Consider the following 18,220-nt stretch of genomic DNA (forward strand, 5'->3'; position numbering starts at 1 on the left):
GGAATTCCAGGATGGATCATTCAAGAATGAACGGAGGGCTCAAGCCACAAAAATTGTTTGCAAGGGTGCCACGTTTAGGCACTGTTACTCTATGAAATGGTGACACTCTGTGGTCAGGGTAACTTCAGATTTCTCTGACTGAAGATATTTACAATACGGTGCAGAGTCTGGGGGGGGGGGGGCGGATGAGGAGGATGTATCTTGACACCAATATCTCCAAAGACCCATAGACAAATGACTTTTGGGGGAGAAATCCCAAGATGTCCTACATAATTTGTTTTATCAAATGATAAATGGCTATTAGCTCATCACACTAATCCAGCTTACTGTTAAAATAGATTAAAAAATACAGATGGACACATGGGGTTGGTACTTAAGGAAGCCTTAAAAGTTATCTAAAAATAAAAAGAAGGCAAAATGTATTAGCAACTTAATCCTCTGGCTAATAAAATAAGTTTATTTATATATACATGATAGCTGAATTCTGTGTATAAGGAAAAATAAGTCATACATCCCACATATGTATATATAACATATGTATCTCTGATTACATATATTATATATAAATTCTACTTTACAAACAGATTTCTTTCTCTATATACACACACATTGATATTTTAAATGCAATCACTGACAGAAATATATGACAAGGTTGAAAGATCAGACAGCAATGCGCTGGGAAATGAGTCTCACAGCAACATGTAACCTGCTTCCTTGTGGGTTGAAGAGTCTTTGAAGAGAGACAATCACCAAACTCATGTTAAGTACATTCATATGACATTGAGAACACACAAGTTTAAAGGCCAGTTTTTTAAAAGGAAAATGTAGGAAAGGAAAAAGTTATGATAAAAAGACCACAGCAATAACACGAACATATGACTCAACATTCAAGTTCAGGTCCCAATCTGACTATAAGAACATCTATAATCAAAATATACTATCAAACTATCTTTCATTTAGAGAAAGGAAGTGTCAAAGCAGTTATCTTCTCTATCAGCCACTATGTATTAGGGAAAAAAATGGATAAGCAGCCATCTCTGGAAGCCCTTCTCCTGTCTCCGGGGGTCTGAGCCTTGTTGGTTTGTGGACCCCAGGGTGGGGGTGGGGCAGCGGGAGACCACCCAGGGAGAGACCAGTGAGAGGTGAAGACCCCTGGTGACCCCCAGGCAGGTTTGCAGGGCCCAGCACAGATACAGTGATGTCTTCTGAGAGATCCGCCTTGGCAATCTTGTTATTTTAAGATCCTGGGAGGAAGGTTTAGAAAACTACAGCTCCACACTCCAAGGCTTCATCCACAAACACGTTCCTCACGGGTGTGATGCGATGGTCTTTTGAGAAAACAAACACTGGATCCTTGAGGAAGGGCAAGCATTTCAAAGCTCCGGGGCTGGGATCCACATCCAAACCGTCTCCAGAGAAAGGCACCGTGTCTAATGCATTTGCGGGTGGTGGGAGAATGTGGGTATACACTTGGAAGGGAGCCTCCTGCTGGCGGAGGGGAAAGTAGTCCTGTTGTTAGCACAGTGGGGCTCCCTGCGGGGGATGTCAGGGGCGTGGCCTGAGGACACTGCGGTCCTCATCCGCCTCCACACTCCAGCCTTTGTCCACACCACGGATGGAATTACCCTCGACAGCGAGCGGTGCCGTCACAGGGCCCAGGGCTCCCTCTTCCTTGTCCGCCAGCGTGCTTCTCGGTGCCCAGTTCCCGTCACTGAGGTGCGGATGAGGGGACGGAAATGGGGTCCTTCACATTGAATCAAGAGGAACTAAAGCTGTAAGAAGCCTCCGAGGCCCTACACTTGGCCATCTTAATATCCGCTTGTACAGGCCAGTCTCTTCTCTCACCTGCCTGGGGCTGCTGGGACCCCCACGTACAAGGGCAGTTATTAAGAGAAGCAATCAATGCAACTGCTTTGCTTAGAAATACCTTTATTTTATAAAGGCCATGGATTGTTCCGCCAAGATTTTTTTTTTTTTTTTAAACCACACTTATAAAAAAGATGTTGACAATTCTTAGGAAAAAAAAGCTGCTGAAAATGTTTCTCATCAAGTCAGGGTTACACAAAGATTATATTTATAATATATATTTGTATACTGATAAGTTAGAGATGAAAGGTAGGGACTGGTAAAGCGAGGGCTGCTGCAGTTAGATCTCCGATACTTGATCATTTCCCACAAAGAGCGTTTCTTGGCAGAAGGGGTTAACGAGGACCATCCCGGTGTCTCTGTAGTCGCCATTGGCCGGGGAGCGGGGCTCTGACAGCTGGTCCTGGAGGCCAGAGGGAGGAGACAGGGTGAGCTGGGGAGGGCTCATAGGTGGCCATTGTCACATACCCACCAGAACATTTACTTCCACTTGGGAGTGCTTGGTAAACATGAAAAAAGTTATTGAAATATAGTTGACATACAAAGTTACATGAGTTTCCAGTGTACTACATAGTGATTTGACATTTACACATATTATGAAATGGTCACCATGATAAGCCTAATAACCATGTGCCCTCAAAGTTATTACAATATTATCAACTATATCCCTTATGCTGTACCGTTACATCCGTGAGGCTTATTATTTATTATATAACTGGAGGTTTGTTCCTCTTAATCCCCTTTACCTGTCTTACCCTTCATCTTAACCACTTGTCATCATCCTCACTGCTGATGCTGGGGTTCAGAGATCTGTCTGCTCTTTTTTCAGATCCTTATAGCAGCTTCCAAAGAAGAGTTCCTGCTTCCTGAATCATCTCCATTTTAGGCTGCAAGAGGTGGCATTGCTCTCCACGCATGACACATGGCATACAGCTTGCTGCCCTAGTGGGCAAAACCTGGTCCACGTGGGCCCGGGACTCTCCTTCCACCTTTTCCCCACAGACCTCCAGGAGGCCTCACCACTTTTCTTTCCTGAACACACCCAACGCTTGCTCTCCTCTTTCTTCTCCTGAGACCCACCTGCCAGAACCTACAGAGCTCATTCCACCCTCCCGAGTCCTCCCAGAGCCTGGTCGGAATGCTATGCCTGTTTCTTATAGCACTGGATGTGCTGAGCTGAATGGATCTGAATTTCTATGTGTGACTGCACAATAGGTGAGTGAAAAATTCTGTCCATCTACACAGCCCCAGGAGTGGGAAAGCCTGGAAACAGACAACCCGCTCAGGTCATCTGAATGACTTGGCCTCAGCCATGAAGGCACATGGGGGCTATGCAATAGCAGTTCTCAGACCCCAGCCCAGGTGTTGACATAGAGGAAAAAAAGCCACAGTTTGTTCCAGTTCTACACAACGGAAGCCTCAGAGCCTGCAGGCTATTGTAGGGCAAAGACTCAGTGGCAGACTTGGGTGTAACTGGTTTAGGCCAGACCAGCTTAGAAATGGCTTCAATTTAAGATGTCATGATTAATACTCTGAAATTTATTTTTAAACAAAACATGCAGACTTTTTTTTTGTTTTCACTGCACTATACTCCCCCCAAAATGAATAAAAAGCTTGCAATTTTTGACGAGCACATATTATTTATGGGTAAAATAAGGAGAGAAAGGAAGAAAGGCCAATTGTTGTAAAACATCTTCAGAAGACAAGAATTTCCTTCACTTATCTTAGGGGTGGACGTGGGGCCAGCTGTCTAAGAGAGGAGACCAGGGTGGTGTGTCAGTGAGGGGACAGAAATCCTCTTTCTCTGCTGGGCTTTGGGGTTAAGCTGATGGGGAGTTTGGAGCCTGAGATGTGCTGTGGTTTTACAGTTCTCACAAGAGTTTAAGGGCAAACCATGTGGGGGAAGTTATTCTGTGTGAAAAAAAGAGAAAGTTATGTAGAAAATAACTAAGGCAGGAAGGAAAAACAAAAAGGAAGGAGGGGAGGGAAAAAGAGGAGAAAGCATGAAAAAGTTTCCAAATGCTTCTGGGCACCACAGTTCTGCCCACACAATTCTGTTTTGCTGTTTTCATCAGCCCAGCAGGGGAGCGGGGTGCCAGGGAAACTTGCTTAGGCGAAGCACTTGGCAGCCTCCAAATCTGGCAGCCTGGCAGTGAGCTCATGGCCCTATGACTGCAGGGGCTGTGTGGGCGGGCAGGGCCTCTGTGCCCAGGGGACAGGGGACAACTGCTGTTACTGGGAATACAGCGGAACAAGGGGAGCAGGCCGACTGGGAGAGGGTGAGAAACCCACTCTGAAGCCAGCCAAGCTTGGCGCTGCTGCAGCCCCTTGACCTGGCTCCTAGCAGGGCCTCTGGCCTGTGCCCCATGGTGGCCTGGGGCTGTGGGTGCTGTGTTTACCAGCACTGTCCTCTGGCTTCTGGTTTTCATTTACCAATTTATAAGCAGTTTAGGGTCCAGGGGTACAGAGCCCACACTCAAAGTGGGCCAGCCTTTGGGCCACGTTACCTGTATTTTTTTTTTTTTTTCATATCAATTCAAACCTATTACAGGTTTTTATTATTATTATTAGTTCTAACATTTTTTTTTTTTATTAGTTGGAGGCTAATTACTTTACAGTATTGTAGTGGGTTTTGTCATACATTGACATGAATCAGCCATGGATTTGCATGTATTCCCCATCCCGATCCCCCCTCCCACCTCCCTCTCTACCCGATCCTTCTGGGTTTTCCCAGTGCACCAGGCCCGAGCACTTGTCTCTTGCACCCAACCTGGGCTGGTGATCTGTTTCACCCTAGATATTATACATGTTTCGATGCTGATCTCTCGAAACATCCCACCCTCGCCTTCTCCCAGAGTGAAGTAAGCCAGAAAGATAAAGACCAAGTTACCTGTATTTTTTTACTCACTGTGACAGTTTTCAGGAACACTCCTGCCACCAAATTGTACCCTGGCCACACTAAAGATCAATGCCATTGTAAGGCCTGTCCCTCTGTCCTTCAGCTAATTTTTATTTTTTTTTCACTGAGTGTCCACTGTGTGTCAGGCTTTGGGGTGGATGATGGGTAGATTGTGAGCAGAGTTCACTCATGTGATGACCGTTTACTGAGTACCTACCATGTGCTCAGCACTGTTCTAGGAGCTGGGCATGGGGTGTGAGGAAGCCTCCTGCCCTGGGGCAGCATGGGTTCTAGTAGGTGAGATGTCTACTCAGCAGTCAACAGAGAGAGCAGGGTACAGTGCCAGGTGGGGAGAAGTTCTGAACAAACACGAAGCAGGGTGGGGAGAGAGCATCGTGGGTGGGGGGAAGGTGGGACTATAACCTGTGTCGAGCAGTCAGGGAAGGCCTCTCTGAGGAGGTGGCACTGCAGCAGAGGCTTGGAGGAAGTGAGAGATGGAGGCAGCTGGGAGAAGAGCATTTCAGGCAGGTGCCAGGATGAGCTTACTCTAGGGACTGAGACCTGTACTCCTGGGGGGCCTGGCAGAGCGGGGAGGAGGTAGGCGGGGCCAGCCTGAGAAAAAACCCGCTAGGAGGAATCTGGACTTTGTCCAGAGTGTGAGGAGGAGCCCTGTGAGGCCTGGAAGTCGTGACTGACGTGAGGTCCTCCCTTGAAAAGCTGGTCTGGCTGCTGGGTGGAGGACAGACTGCAAGTGGGGAGTGGGGGTGGGGGTGGGGGCAGACAGGGGCTGGGAGAGCTGTTTGCAGAGCGGTGGCAACAATCCAGGGTTCGAGGGATGACAGCAGCCCGGGCGGGTGTTGTTGGGGTGGGGGGTGGCCACAGTGCTGGTACTGAGACCTGCTCATGTGGAGGAAAAGCCAACAGACTAGTGGCTGTTGACGGATGGGATGTGGGGTGTGTCAGAGGAGAAGGTGGCCAGCAGTGCCATCTAATCATGAAAGACACCAGGGGGCTTCTGGGTGTTGAGGTGGCGGGGAAACGCTGAGAGATCAGTCTCGGGCTGTTCATTAAATATGTGCATCGGTAGCTGGGCACATGGGTCTGGAGCCCAGGGGAGATGGCCAGGCTAGAGCAGAACTTGGTAGTCATGGTGAGAGATGGGACTTAAAGTCATGGAACTCTCTCATAGAGAAGAGAAGCAATGGGAGCACTAAGACTGGGCCCTCCTGTGACTGGAGCTTGGAGAAAGGACAGGGGACCATGATGGAGATTAAGCAGGAGCTGCTGGGAGTGGGACGGAACAGTGAAGAAATGTTTTAAGGAGGAGATGACTGAACGTGCCAATACTGCTGGTAGGCGGAGTAAAGTCAGTGCTTGGGTTAGCAGTGTGGGGGCAACTGGCTATTCTAGTGGGGGAGAGAGATTCAAAACTGTCCTATCAGACCTGTGGCTGTGTAATTACCATGCTGGTACGTGCCACAGTGGAAAAGCACAGGAGCTGAGACCTGATGATAGGAGGAGGCACCCAGCTCGGCAGTCAGGGGAGGCTTCCTTGAGGAGGTGATGGTTGGACTGCACCCTGAGTGGCAGGTAGGAGTCACTGAGTGGACAGTGAGGGGGATGCCCAGGAGGAACAGGAGACACACTAGGAGACACACCAGGGGAGGGAAGAGCTTCTGCACAGCCCTGGAGTGGGATATAACTTGGTGCCATAATGAAGTGAAAAGAAATCCAATGTCATCTGACCTTCGCAGATGAGGCAAAGGGCATGATACAAGGCTGGAGGGTTGGGTGGGGACAGGTTCACCTCACAGGCCCTGAAAAGACTTTGGACTTCAACTTACCAGCAATGGGAAGCTATGGAAGAGTTTTGAGCACAGGTGTGATGTGATCTCAGGCATGTCTCTAAAAGCTCACCTGGATGCTGGGGGGATGGGTCTGCAGGAGGGGAGGGGACTGTTCCACCAGAAGCAGGCCCAGCCCCACCCCCATCTTTACTTAGCTGTCCACCACCCTTCTCCCAGGCCATATCAACTGCATCCCTTGTTGATTTCTCATCTGTCTTTCTGTCCTCTCATCCATTCAGCCATCCACTAAACCATCCTTCCTTTCCTTCTTATTCATTCACTAATGATGACCATCAGCACAATCTTTCTACAACTAGGTCACAAAAAGCTTAACTTTGAGACTCTCGGCTATCGGAGACTAATGCGCAAACTCCATCCAACTTCACCCAAGGCCGTGCCTAATCCATCTACCTCTCCTGGGGCACCCTGGCCCCTGCCCCACCCTTCTGTGAGAGTGGAAAGAACAGTGGTCTCTGTAGTCAGAACACCGGGTTCAAAGTCCAGTTCCCTCATTGGCCGGGCTGGGGTTTCCTGCACGCACTCACCCTGCCAGCACTTGCTCTATGAGGCTCTCCTCCATAGGTTTCACAGCCCTCTAACTCTCCCCCAAACCCCCTCATATACTACTCTCCCGGTATTATCTGAATGATGCCAAGGTCCAGTACCTTAACCACATCTCAGAGCCTGGACCCCTTGGGAGCAAGCTCCCACCTTCACAGTCCCCTGAACGCCTGCCACCAAACTGTCCTCAATGAACAGTTGTTGGCTTGTTCCCAGAAACCCAAAGTCCCAAGAAACATGCCTCGCCAAGCAGATGCCCATTTGACAGGGCGGGGCCCCGCGGCTCAGGACCTTGCAGGTTCCTGCCTCCAGGAGGAGGCTGGAGAGGCGAGTGGGTGCTCCTCCCCCAGTGGCGGTGCTCCCTGGGGCAGCCCTTGGTTTGGGGCTCATTACCTCAGAGGTTTCCAGGGACTGGATTTCCCTGGGAAGCTCCACGGCATGCTTGCTGAAGTAGTCCATGGTGATGGCGTTGTTCCAGTAGCTCAGACTATTCTCGGGGTTGGCTGGCTTCTTCTTCCTCCGCAGGCAGCACACGGTCAGCAGGACCGCTGCAGAGAGAGTCCCGGTTAGAGAGAGGGAGGGGCGGCGAGCCGGGCCAGCATCGCGGAGGGAGGGAGGCCAGCCTCCAGGTGGGGCCGTGACAGCCACACATCCAGCCACTCGCCCCGCTCATTGATTCGCTTGTTCATTAGCTCAGCAAATACCTATAAACGTGGAGTGCCTGCTCTGTGCCAGGTGCTGGGGACGGGGAGAGAAGAAAAAGACAGGACCGCCCTGCTCTCATAGGCTTTCCTCCTAGCTTGTCTATGGAGGGTGCACGAGGGTTAGACGGTATAGGAAGATAGCTGTTCAGAGAAGAGGAAACACGGGGAAGTGAGGGAGACAGCCGAGGGGAGCTGCGGGAGGGGTTCCATCGTGAAAAGCTTCCTTGAGCAGTGACCTTACGGCTGAGACTGGCAGGTGGGGAAGGAGCTGGCCATGGGTGGAACGGGGCAGTGTGTCCAAGTGGAGAGAGCAGCATGCTCAAGGGCCCTGAGGTGGGGACAAGCTGCATGTATGTGAGGAAAGCAGCATGCTGGGGTGCGGTTGGTGTGGGAGCGAGTGAGGTGGGAGGTGAGGCCCAGGGGCAGGAGGTTTGCATGGAATTTCGGATACCTGGGCATGTTGCAGTGCCAGGGAGTTCGCTCCAAGGAAAGGCCTTGCCCTGTCACTGGGAGGGTTCCCCAGAGCTCAGCTGCAGGAAATGAGACGTATGTGCCAAGCTGCACCTCAGGACTGAGAAGGCGTGTTCCCGAAGCGTGAGTGTGGAGTAGAGATGAGCAGAGCCCAGGGAACTTTACAAATGGGCCTTGACTTCCACAGAGGGCAGAGGCTCAGAGCAAAATCTCTAGGCAGAAGTCTTGGACCCTGATAAAACTATTGCTACGGTCTCATTACCACCACCATCATCAAAAACAAATAGCTGCTAACAGTCCTAAAGCATGTATGTAGGGCTCCAGCACTCTAGAAACATGAATTCATTTAATCCTCCTTGTAACTCCATGAGGTCGGTGCTACGAGGGTCACTATTTTACACACAGGAAAATGGAGACTTAGAGAGGTGAAGTGACTTGCCCACGAGCAAATCCAGATGGCTCCAAAGTCCATGCTCTCAACCATCCATGATTCTGCCTCACAAAGACAGGCCAAATGCTGACATGGAAACCTCGCTGCACACAGAGGTCTGATCCAACTCCATACAGCTCGATGTGCCACCCTGCTTGTTCAGTCTCGGACCCTCGGGGGCACGGGAGGAAGGAGCATGTTTGGAGGCTGCCGCTGAACCACGTGTGAACAGAGTGGCTTGGACATGCTGACAGGAAAGGCTTCCAAGGTTGGAGAGCTGGGGTGGCCTGTCCAGGGTCTTACAGGGGAACAGGAGATGCAGTGCCCCAGGGAGACAGGAGCCGTCTTGGGGAGAAGCCAGTTAATGAAGACTGGGCACCTCCTGCCCAGGCTAGCCATCCCCAGAGCCCATGGGGTGGCTGAAACTCTGGATCAGGGGTAGGCATGGTTGCACTCAACATCCTGGGGGTGCCCATCATCTGTGCTGGAGGGTGAAGGGCAGGCTGAGCTGTCCATAGTGGCAGTGGCCACCAGGGGGCAGTGGAGGCCCGTCTCTGCCCACAGCGGCCAGAAAGCCTTGGTGGTTTTGGGGGCCTAGGCATGCCAGGGTGTGGGGGAACTGCAAAAGTTGGCATCCACACAGGCTGAGACCTCAGGGCCCAGAGCCCAGAGCCTTGCAGGCTGACTGAGGAGTTCTGTAGCTCTTTCCTGCTGCTGGCCTTGCTGGCATCTCTAGCTGAGAAGGCTTCCAGGCAAGATCAAGAGATTGGGCAAGTTTCCATTCCATCCAATCTGCTTTGATCAAAAAGACTTCTACTTTTCTTACCATTCTTCCAGGTCTTCTCAAAAATGTTTTAAAAATAGAAAGCCAATTTCTGAATACTTGAGCTCAAAGACGTTTTTAGATCGGCTGGTAGAGATTCTTTCAAGCTTCGTGGGTTTCCTCCCTTCCTTCCAAAGAGCCCTTTCTTCAACTGGTTGAGGAAGAAGGGGTGAGGAGAGAGGCTGCAGAGTCAGCCTGAAAACCTGCTAATTTAGGGCACACCTACCTGTTCTATAGAGGAGAAGACTCTGATGCGGAACCCAGCTTGCCACAGGTCACAGCAAGTGGCAAGGCTGGGGCAAGGCCCTGGTCCCTTCTCCTCTTTTCTGGAATTTTTATTCCTCATTGTCACTATTACTTTTCACCTTGCTCCTGGGACTGGGATGGTGAAGCAGCCCAGAGGAATTCAAGTCGGGGAAACCCAAGCCGCAGGGTGAGGGATGGCTGCATGAACCACTCCCTCCCACCCCACCCCACCCCCGTCCACTAACCCAGGTGTGTGCAGGTTGCAGAATCCAGGTCCTCTGGATCCCAGGCCAGTGCCCTCTGAGCCCACACTGCCCCTGTTCCAGGGCCTGGGCCTGGTTAGGACGCACAACCAGGATCCGCCCTGCGGGAAGGGCTGGGGGTTGGAATGGGGAGTTCTGTTCCTCATTTTTTCCTCCTCCCATGTTGTTAGTGCTGCCAGCCTGATTACACGTCTATCAGGGAGTTCTTGGTGCTTCTCAAACACCATTCCACTTACACAGCAGAAGCCAGCCCGGCTATAGGAAGAGCATGGGCTTAGAGTCCAAAAGACCTGAGTTCAAGTCTGACTCGGCTGTGTATTACACTAGGTGTCACTTCCTCATGCTGATCACTATAGACTTGGCAGGGTTGTAAGGATCATGAATGCCAGATGCTGAGAGCATGGCCTGACACACAATAGGTGCTTCACTAATATGAGTTTCCTTCTTGTTCATCCTTAAAGGGAGACCCTGCAGAAAAAATGGGGCTGCATGACTGTTGCATGGTTCAAGGCCAAGGGTTAGGTTAGTACTTCCATTATTTGGGGGTCTGAACTTTCATCTCCAAAAGGAAAGTTCAATCAAATTTATGGAGTCTCTATTTTATTCCCAGGTGCTCTCCAGTCTGATTTAACTCACAAAATGGCTGCCTGAGGAAGGTGCTGGCACTCCTGCCATTCACAGAAGAGGCAACGGAAGTTGCCTAAACTTCTAAACCACACAACTCTGCACACTCAGGTGTGAGCCGCGTCCTCTCCCATGTCACCGAAAGCTGTTTCTCCAAAGGGAAATGCTGCCAAGGCCCTCGAGGAGGTCAGTGGGATCCCTACTTCCTCTAGTTTTGAAACTGGAATGACAGTGAAGCAAGCTCTCCCAGCTTCTCTAGCACATCAGCAGGGAATCAGCCGCAGCTTGTCGGAGGGACGACAGGAAGGAGGAGGGTCGCTGACGTGAAGATGGAGGCTGGGTACTGTGCTGATGTTTCTGGAAGGGGCCTCATTTCAGGGCTGGGACCTGCTGTATGATGGGAAATGGAAACGAAAGCCTGCAGGACCCTGAGGGAGGGTGCTTTGAAAACACCTGCTGAGGGTGCTATCCATGGGTGGTTGGAGAATGTGTGGCAAGTCCTGACAGTGAGATTATTGTCACCCTCTGACTGTGTCCTCACCGGGCACCTCCCCACGGTAGATGCTGTGATGGAACCTCAGATGCATCTGCTGTGCGTGACAAGGCTTTGGAGCAGCAGCTGCAGCCCCAAGAGCACCTGAGAAGCTCTCTGCTGTACGGGGTCAGCCAAGGGACCGCTCCTGCCCCTGCCCCCTTGACCCACCACCGCAGGTGTGCCGAGGCTGCTCCCAGCCATTACTGACGGAGCAGGTCTGTTCCTACGAGACAGGAAACTTCTCTAATGGTCTGAGGGCTCCCCTCACCTCGCGGAAGCTTCCTCAGGACGGCCATCCCAGCCTTTTCCTTTCCAGCCCTCCATCTCCTTCTTCCTTTATATCAGTACTTCACAGGTGTTTCCCCAATAAATCTCTTGCAGCCCTAATTCTGTGTTGGTATCTGCCTCCTGAAGGCCTTGAACTAACACAGCGGACATCAGTCCTATTTTTGGAGGTAAGAAAACGGTGGCCCAAGGGTTAACCTGGCCAAGTCCCAGGGGCGACTAGTGGGAGAGCTGGGTTTACTTCCAGGTGCGTCTGCTTCCCAAGTCAAGGCTTCCTGTTACAGCAGGCTCCCTCTCAAGCTATTCACACGAGTTTAAAGTTAGGCAAATCAGAGAGGGCAGGGAGCTCTGACATCTCAGTTGGCCCCTCATTCGGTAGATTAGAAACCGGAAACCCTGGAGGAAAGGATTAGTCGAGTGGTGTCAGCCCATCTGTGGACAATCATTTCCTCACTCTGGAGGTTGGGCGAGGTCAAGGGAGGCCTCAGGATGTGGAAGGAGGCCGGGCTGGACTGGGTCACGGGCCCGGGGAAAGTAGGTTTGGGGGCTCATTGACTTTCTGTCCTGGTGGGTGGAGATGTGCCTGAAGAAACTCCGGAAGGTTCCTGAAGGGGGCACTGGTTGGGAAGCACAGGGAAGAGTTGTGAGTGTGGCCAGGACACTCTAGTCCAGCCTTGGGAACACCCCCGGGTAAGCCTGCCTTGTTGAAAGGCTGCCCCACCTCCTTCAGTTGGTTCATAAACCCCAAGGAGACAAACCTGGTCACACTTACTTTCCGTCCTAATCTATTCTTTTTGACTGCAAAGACTACTTCTGATCCAGGTTTCTTTCTTTCTTTTTTTTAAATATAATAACTACAAAGTCACTGGGGTCTGTGAGTAAAGGTACACAGACACATTCGGATTTGAGTAACATTCACAGAACAACTGGTAATATAGCCACGAGCCACCTGGCACAGGATGCGTTCTCGCTGCCCCAGTGGCATTTCTGTACATCTGGAAGGAGGCCAGCCTGTCCTGGGTAATGTGCATGTGAATGCTTACGAATCCTGGGTCAGTAGGAGGTTGCTCTGCTTTGCATGGCTCCCCTTGGATTGGTGATGAAAAATATCTGTAACTGGCCTCGTTTCCTGCTTTCACCCCATGTGACTCCCATCTTTTCCAGGGAGGCTGGATGAAGACATTCTCGACAACGAATGTGGTATGTGCAGGCCAGGCCAGAGAGACTGACAGAGCCACAGAACCCACCTCCTGATGGAAACCCAGAGCACTGGCAGCCAAGGGCAGGGGCCACTTCAGCACCAGACCCAGAGGCTTCCGGCAGGAGGTGGTGGGCTGTGCGTCCTGATGGTGGCAGCAGAGACCATCTCAGGAGCCACCCAGCTCCCAGACCCTGACCAAATGTGGCCTGGATCCAATCAGTTTCAGTTCTCAGCACATCGGAAACTGAGTGTGGCTGTTTCCAGTGTGGCTCAGGAGACAAAGCATTTCTCAGACCTAGCACAACATACAGCCTTCCAGCTGCTAGAAAGGGTTCATGATCTGAAGGGCAGGTGCAAGTGGTGACAGCCCCTCTTGAGCAGACCTGAGACTTGCTACAGTCACCCGCTGCTTCCACCAGAAACTGGGGACTTGCCGGCCTGCCCAGCAGCCCCAGAAAAGCAGGACCAGGGCCCGGACTACTCAGAACAGCCAGATGAGAAAATCTATGCATGTACTTTGCTACCAATGCAGATTGCCTGAAATATCTGGCAAACTAGCCAAAGAGGAAACTTCTTTGAGGGCTGGAGCGTGTGCTTCAGGATAAATGTAGCTGCTAAGAAGGTCTGACTGTGGGGCCCCTAGAACTGGCCAGGCTATGAGCTTTCAAACAGCACAGCGTTTTAAAGCTGGACAAGCATCTTCTTTCCCAGTGCCCCTCTCATCAGGACCTTCACAGGGTCAGCGATGGTCCCACAGGACAGGGAGCTGTGTGTATGTGGAGGCAGCCAGGCTGGAACCCTGCTGAGTGAGGGCTTGGCCTGAGGATGGTGGAAATGCAAGACAGACACCAAAGGAAGAGGGGACTGTGGGTCCCAGGGGAAATCTTCCTTTCTGAAGCAATATGCTCTCGCCCAGCGGCTGAAGGCTCCTGTCAGTGCCAGAAGCATTCTCACGGTGCAGCTCCAGGCTTGTCCTCGCTTCTGTCTTGGCTGATGTTATTATGCATGGTTTAGGCAGCCCATGGGTTTTCTGCTTTGCAGTAAAATTTGATCTAATTTCAAATTCACATATAGCAGAAGGGCTGGAGACATCTTTTTAGACCTGCAAACCCAGGTGGGTGTGGCCTGTGGGGGTGCAGGTCAGGAAAGGGGTGGGGGAAGCTGTGTCACACACTTCTGGGTCCCTCGTGCTTGAAACAGTGCTTGGCACACAGTGAGCACTTGGGAGATGCTGTTGAGTCAAATGGATCCTGTCAGCAGGTCTGGGCTGACTCAGGTGTGATTGGGACCCTGGGCAAGTCACTTCACTTGGTGACATACTCCCTATGGGTATGGTACATCTGCTTTGTCCTTTTATTTTATTGCTCTAGCTAGTCTGTTTTAAGGATGAATGATTAAAAATAGTAGGAATTCCCTTTGTAAACTAGAGCCTCTAGACACATGGAAAGAATGGAAAATTAGAAAGCTGTCTCTAATGTGATTCTCAAATATGACCATTATTAATAATTTATTGGCTAATAGTGCTACATTTTCTCATTATCATTCTTCTGTTTTAGAAGTGGGCAATCACAGCTTTAAGAATATCTGTGTGCACCCATGAGTGACAATAAATCTGCTCAAGGAAAGAATGAAATATGCAACCTGTAAACATTTTCACTTTTCCTGTACTAGGTCCTTGAGCAGACTGGATTCTCCCCAACATGGAAAGTTTGCTTTGCTTATCAACTAGAAGGAGACAGGGATCTGGGAGAGGCAGCTCCTGGAAGGAATCCAGACTCCAGATTAAAAAGGATTTGTCAGAATACAATGCCAAGCAGACATCAGGCTGATGTTAAAGGCACACACCTCCTGTGCTGATGTTTGATTGACTCATAACATGAAGACAGGCTGGGAGACCTGGCCGCATAGCCTCTTCTGGGAAAGTTTCTGGGGCTTCGTTCCCCTTGAGATCAGGCTGAGCCCACGGTGTGACGTGAGGACCTGATGCCAGAGCAGGTTGCCTGAATGTGACTGAAGTGTCTGAACAGAGGAACTGCCACGCGCCCTCCTCTGCCTCAGCCGGGCACGGGCAATGCCGTGCTTCCTCTGGGAGCAGGCATGACTGAGGCCATTGGAGGGGTAGATAGGGGCAGGACCAGGGCCAGGTGGCCCTGTGAAGAGACTCAAAGGGACAGGGACGGCAGCTTGGAAAAGAAAGGCCTGCTCTTGAGAGCGGTTTCATGTACCTCGGGGTTAGTGGATGGACTTGTTTTGTGTGGTTTCAGAGGACAGAGGTTAGAACCAAAGAGTGTAACTTACAACAGTGAAATTACAAGGCCCCCAGGAGAGCTGGAAACAGCCACAGGAAAAAGGGGCTGATGAGTGGGGAGCACAGGGGTTTCTCACCCCTGAAAGGACTGAGGGGGCACCGGGATGATGTCTGTGTGTGTGGTGGGGCTGGAGGGAGGGCAGGCACAGGAAGGATTCCTGTGAGGCCTTCAGAAGAACGCTAAGAATTGAGATCAGGTGCATGGGGGAGACATGAAGGCAGCCCTGGGTCCCGAGGGATTGCATCAGGTTCTTTGTGGCGATGTCAGGGAGGAGGAGGGCTTTCTCAGTGGCTCAGACAGTAAAGAATCTGCCTGCAATGCAGGAGACCTGGGTTCAGTCCTGGGTTGGGAAGATCCCTGGAGAAACGAAATGGCTACCCACTCCAGTATTCTTGCCTGGAGAATTCCTTGGACAGAGGAGCCTGGTGAACTACAGCCCAGGGGGGTTGCAAAGAGTCAGACATGACAGCAACTAACACTTTCGCTGCACTGAAAAAGGGAGGAAGAAGCCCCTAGAGTTTTCAATACAGGAGTGATGGGGCTGATGGTGGCAGCAAGGGGACGCTGGTGGCCCGCTATTGTTGTGGTCTAGGGGAGCCCTTCCCCATGTACCTCGTGGGAGCAAAGGCAATGACAAGATCCACAAAGCACCACTGCACACCACTCATGGACAAGCAAAATGGGAAGGAGCCACAAAATAGCTAAATTCACATGTAACTTGTAAGCCTCAATTTAGTTATAAGAACTGTTTTTGTCAAGGCTAATAGAACTTCCTCCAAAATCAAACTTCATCTTTTCTTCTTTCTTGAGGGAAGACAGGAGGAGGAGAAAGGAGCAGCAGTAAGGGTGACGGAAGAGAGGTGGGGAGGAAGGCTCCAAGGGCTCTGCTACTTGGAGGCTGTGGGTTTGGAAGCACCAGCTCTCCCCTTGCGGGGTGTTGGCGTCACGTAGCTAGAGAAGAGAGCAGGCAGGGGAGTGTCATGACATGAGCCCTGGGCTGGGAGACGGGTGCTCTGAGCTCACATTCTAACTGCCTCTCATGAGCTCTGGGGTCCTGGGGAAACCATGCCCCCTCCCCAGCCTGGTGTTTCTTTCTGCAAAATGCAGAGTTGGACTTGACTCCCAGGTCTTAGGAGTTGTGCCTTTATGATCAGTGGGCATCTGAGCCATGGCCTGATGAGCTAGGGACCAGGAGTGGGATAACCTGGGATTCTTGTTCTGCTGCCTTCTCTCCTGGGGCTCTGGGAACTCTGCAGCCCACTTGATGGGGACTGCCCAAGTGTGGGGCAAAGGAATTGTGGGGATGGGCACGCGGCCGTGGTGGCGGGCGAGGGGAGGAGGGAGCGTGTGGGGCACTTACAGCAGGAGGAGATGGGTACGCTGATGGCGAGGATCACCCAGGCAATGTCCATCTTGCTCAGGCAGATGGTGGCTCTGTGCTGGGGTTTGTTCCCTTCGGCCACGTGGGAAATGTTCCCCGCTGTTCCAGGCTTCCAGGTCCCGGCAGGGACCAGACGGTTGAGGAAGTTTCCTGTGGCTGTGGACACCACTGTGGAGAGGGGACTGGGTACCCTGCTCATCATGGTGGGTGTGGGGGTGGCCACAGCTTTCTCCTTGGCTTGGGAAACAATGCTTTCTGAAGCCCCTGTTGGGTGGGCTGGGGCCTGCGGGGCTGAGGATGTTCCCTGAGGAAGCCCCTCGGAAGGGACTGAGACACTGGCGTCAAAGGCAGCCTGGATGGGCCCCGTGGTGGCTGCAAAGACCCCAGAGTTGGTAGCTGGCGGTCTGCTGGTGCCGGGAGTGACAGTAAGCCAGGAGTCACTGTGGCTGGCGCCGTCCTGCGGGTCACCATGGGGGCGCTGGGAAGGCACTGGGGCACGCTGTTGGCTGGCAGGGGTGCCTGAGGCTGCTGTGGCTTCTGGCTCCCCTCCTTGGCTGGTGAAGGTGGAACCACCCCCCTGGTCTGCCCTGCTAAGGCTGGGCTTGTCCTCCACAGGCACTAGGGGGGTGGTGGGTGGTACCCACGAGGTCCTGCTGGGCGCCAAGGTTGCGGCCACTGTCTGGGGCTGTGGCGAGGAGGAATAACCCCAGAGTGGGTTCCTCGGGGTGGAGGTGGAGGGGTCAGGCTCCACAGACCCTGTGAAGTTGCCTTTGTAAATCTGAAAGATTTTCCCCAGGGGCCGCTTCTGCCCCAGATGTGTGGAGCTCTGGTTTCTTCCCCGCTGGCTTTCCTTCCTCCCAGCGTGACCACTGGGTGCCGCGGGGACAGGGCGTGGTGGACTGCCGGCTCCCTTTCGGGAAGAGCCAGGGGGCCTGGGGGGCCTGCGTGTGGTAGCCCTGGAAGGGGCTGTGGGGGGACGGCTGGTGGCTTCCCCTGGCTTTGTCAGCAGGATGGTGGGCACAGTCTCGCCCGGGGAGCGGCCCTCTGGATGGGGGGATGTGGTTGCCGGGGCAGCAGGAAGTGGCCCTGTGGACAGGGGGCCTTCAGAATGGGGGGTGGATGCTGTCGCCTTGATGGTGGAGATGGTGTTTGTAGGAGGGTGTCCATCTAGATGGGATGTTGTCGTTGCCATGGGAGCTGTGGCCTGTGAGGAGGGTCCATCAGGATGAGGGGTCGGTGTCACCACGGAGGCAGGGGTGGCCACCACGGAGGAGTGTCTGGTAGAACTGAGGGATGCTGTCACCATGGTGCCTGGGATGGTGCCTGAGGGGGAGACTTGAAGAGATTCCCTGGGAGATGGTTCCTGGGCAGCAAATACCAGTGCTTCAGTCAGCGCCACGGTCAGGAGGAAGCCTTGAGAGGGAGACAGAGAGCAGAGGTGAAATGCCCGGGAGCAGCTCAGCCCTGTGCCTTCCTCACCCATGAACCTGAAACACCCGGGAACTCAAGGGAAACAGTGGGAGGATCCCTGAGGTCCCCACTCACCGCACACAGGACCATGGGGACCGGGGGTATCTATCAGGTTGGTTCCACCCAGCACCCCTCCCAGAGAGAAGCCAACCACAGGGGAACCAGAGCAGCTAAACCAGCTAGGCCCGTCCTTTCCCAAGTGCCTCTGAAATGCCTCCGTCCTCCGCCCAAGGGCTGATGCTCAGACAGGCTGGAGGAGGGGCATGGAGGAAGCCTTGTGGCCGCTCAGTGGCTGCTGGCCTTCT

The 18,220-nt window shown here is 52.4% G+C and overlaps 1 protein-coding gene across 7 annotated transcripts in view; it reads right to left on the reverse strand.

Moving 5' to 3' along the window:
* Positions 1-434: 434 nt before the first annotated feature.
* Positions 435-18,220, reverse strand: part of TMEM108 (transmembrane protein 108) — a 432,137-nt gene continuing 414,351 nt past the window's right edge. For all 7 annotated transcript variants that reach the window (XM_070466746.1, XM_070466740.1, XM_070466739.1 and 4 more), the window contains 3 exons: positions 16,425-17,858; positions 7,567-7,721; positions 435-2,269 (listed from right to left, as the gene is read on the reverse strand). In XM_070466746.1, coding sequence (XP_070322847.1) covers positions 2,147-2,269; positions 7,567-7,721; positions 16,425-17,751 — 1,605 coding nt within the window. In that variant the 5' untranslated portion in view covers positions 17,752-17,858 and the 3' untranslated portion in view covers positions 435-2,146. The remainder of the gene's footprint in view (positions 2,270-7,566; positions 7,722-16,424; positions 17,859-18,220) is intronic.

This window comes from Odocoileus virginianus, chromosome 4 (assembly GCF_023699985.2).
Source record: "Odocoileus virginianus isolate 20LAN1187 ecotype Illinois chromosome 4, Ovbor_1.2, whole genome shotgun sequence".
Lineage (NCBI taxonomy): Eukaryota > Metazoa > Chordata > Mammalia > Artiodactyla > Cervidae > Odocoileus > Odocoileus virginianus.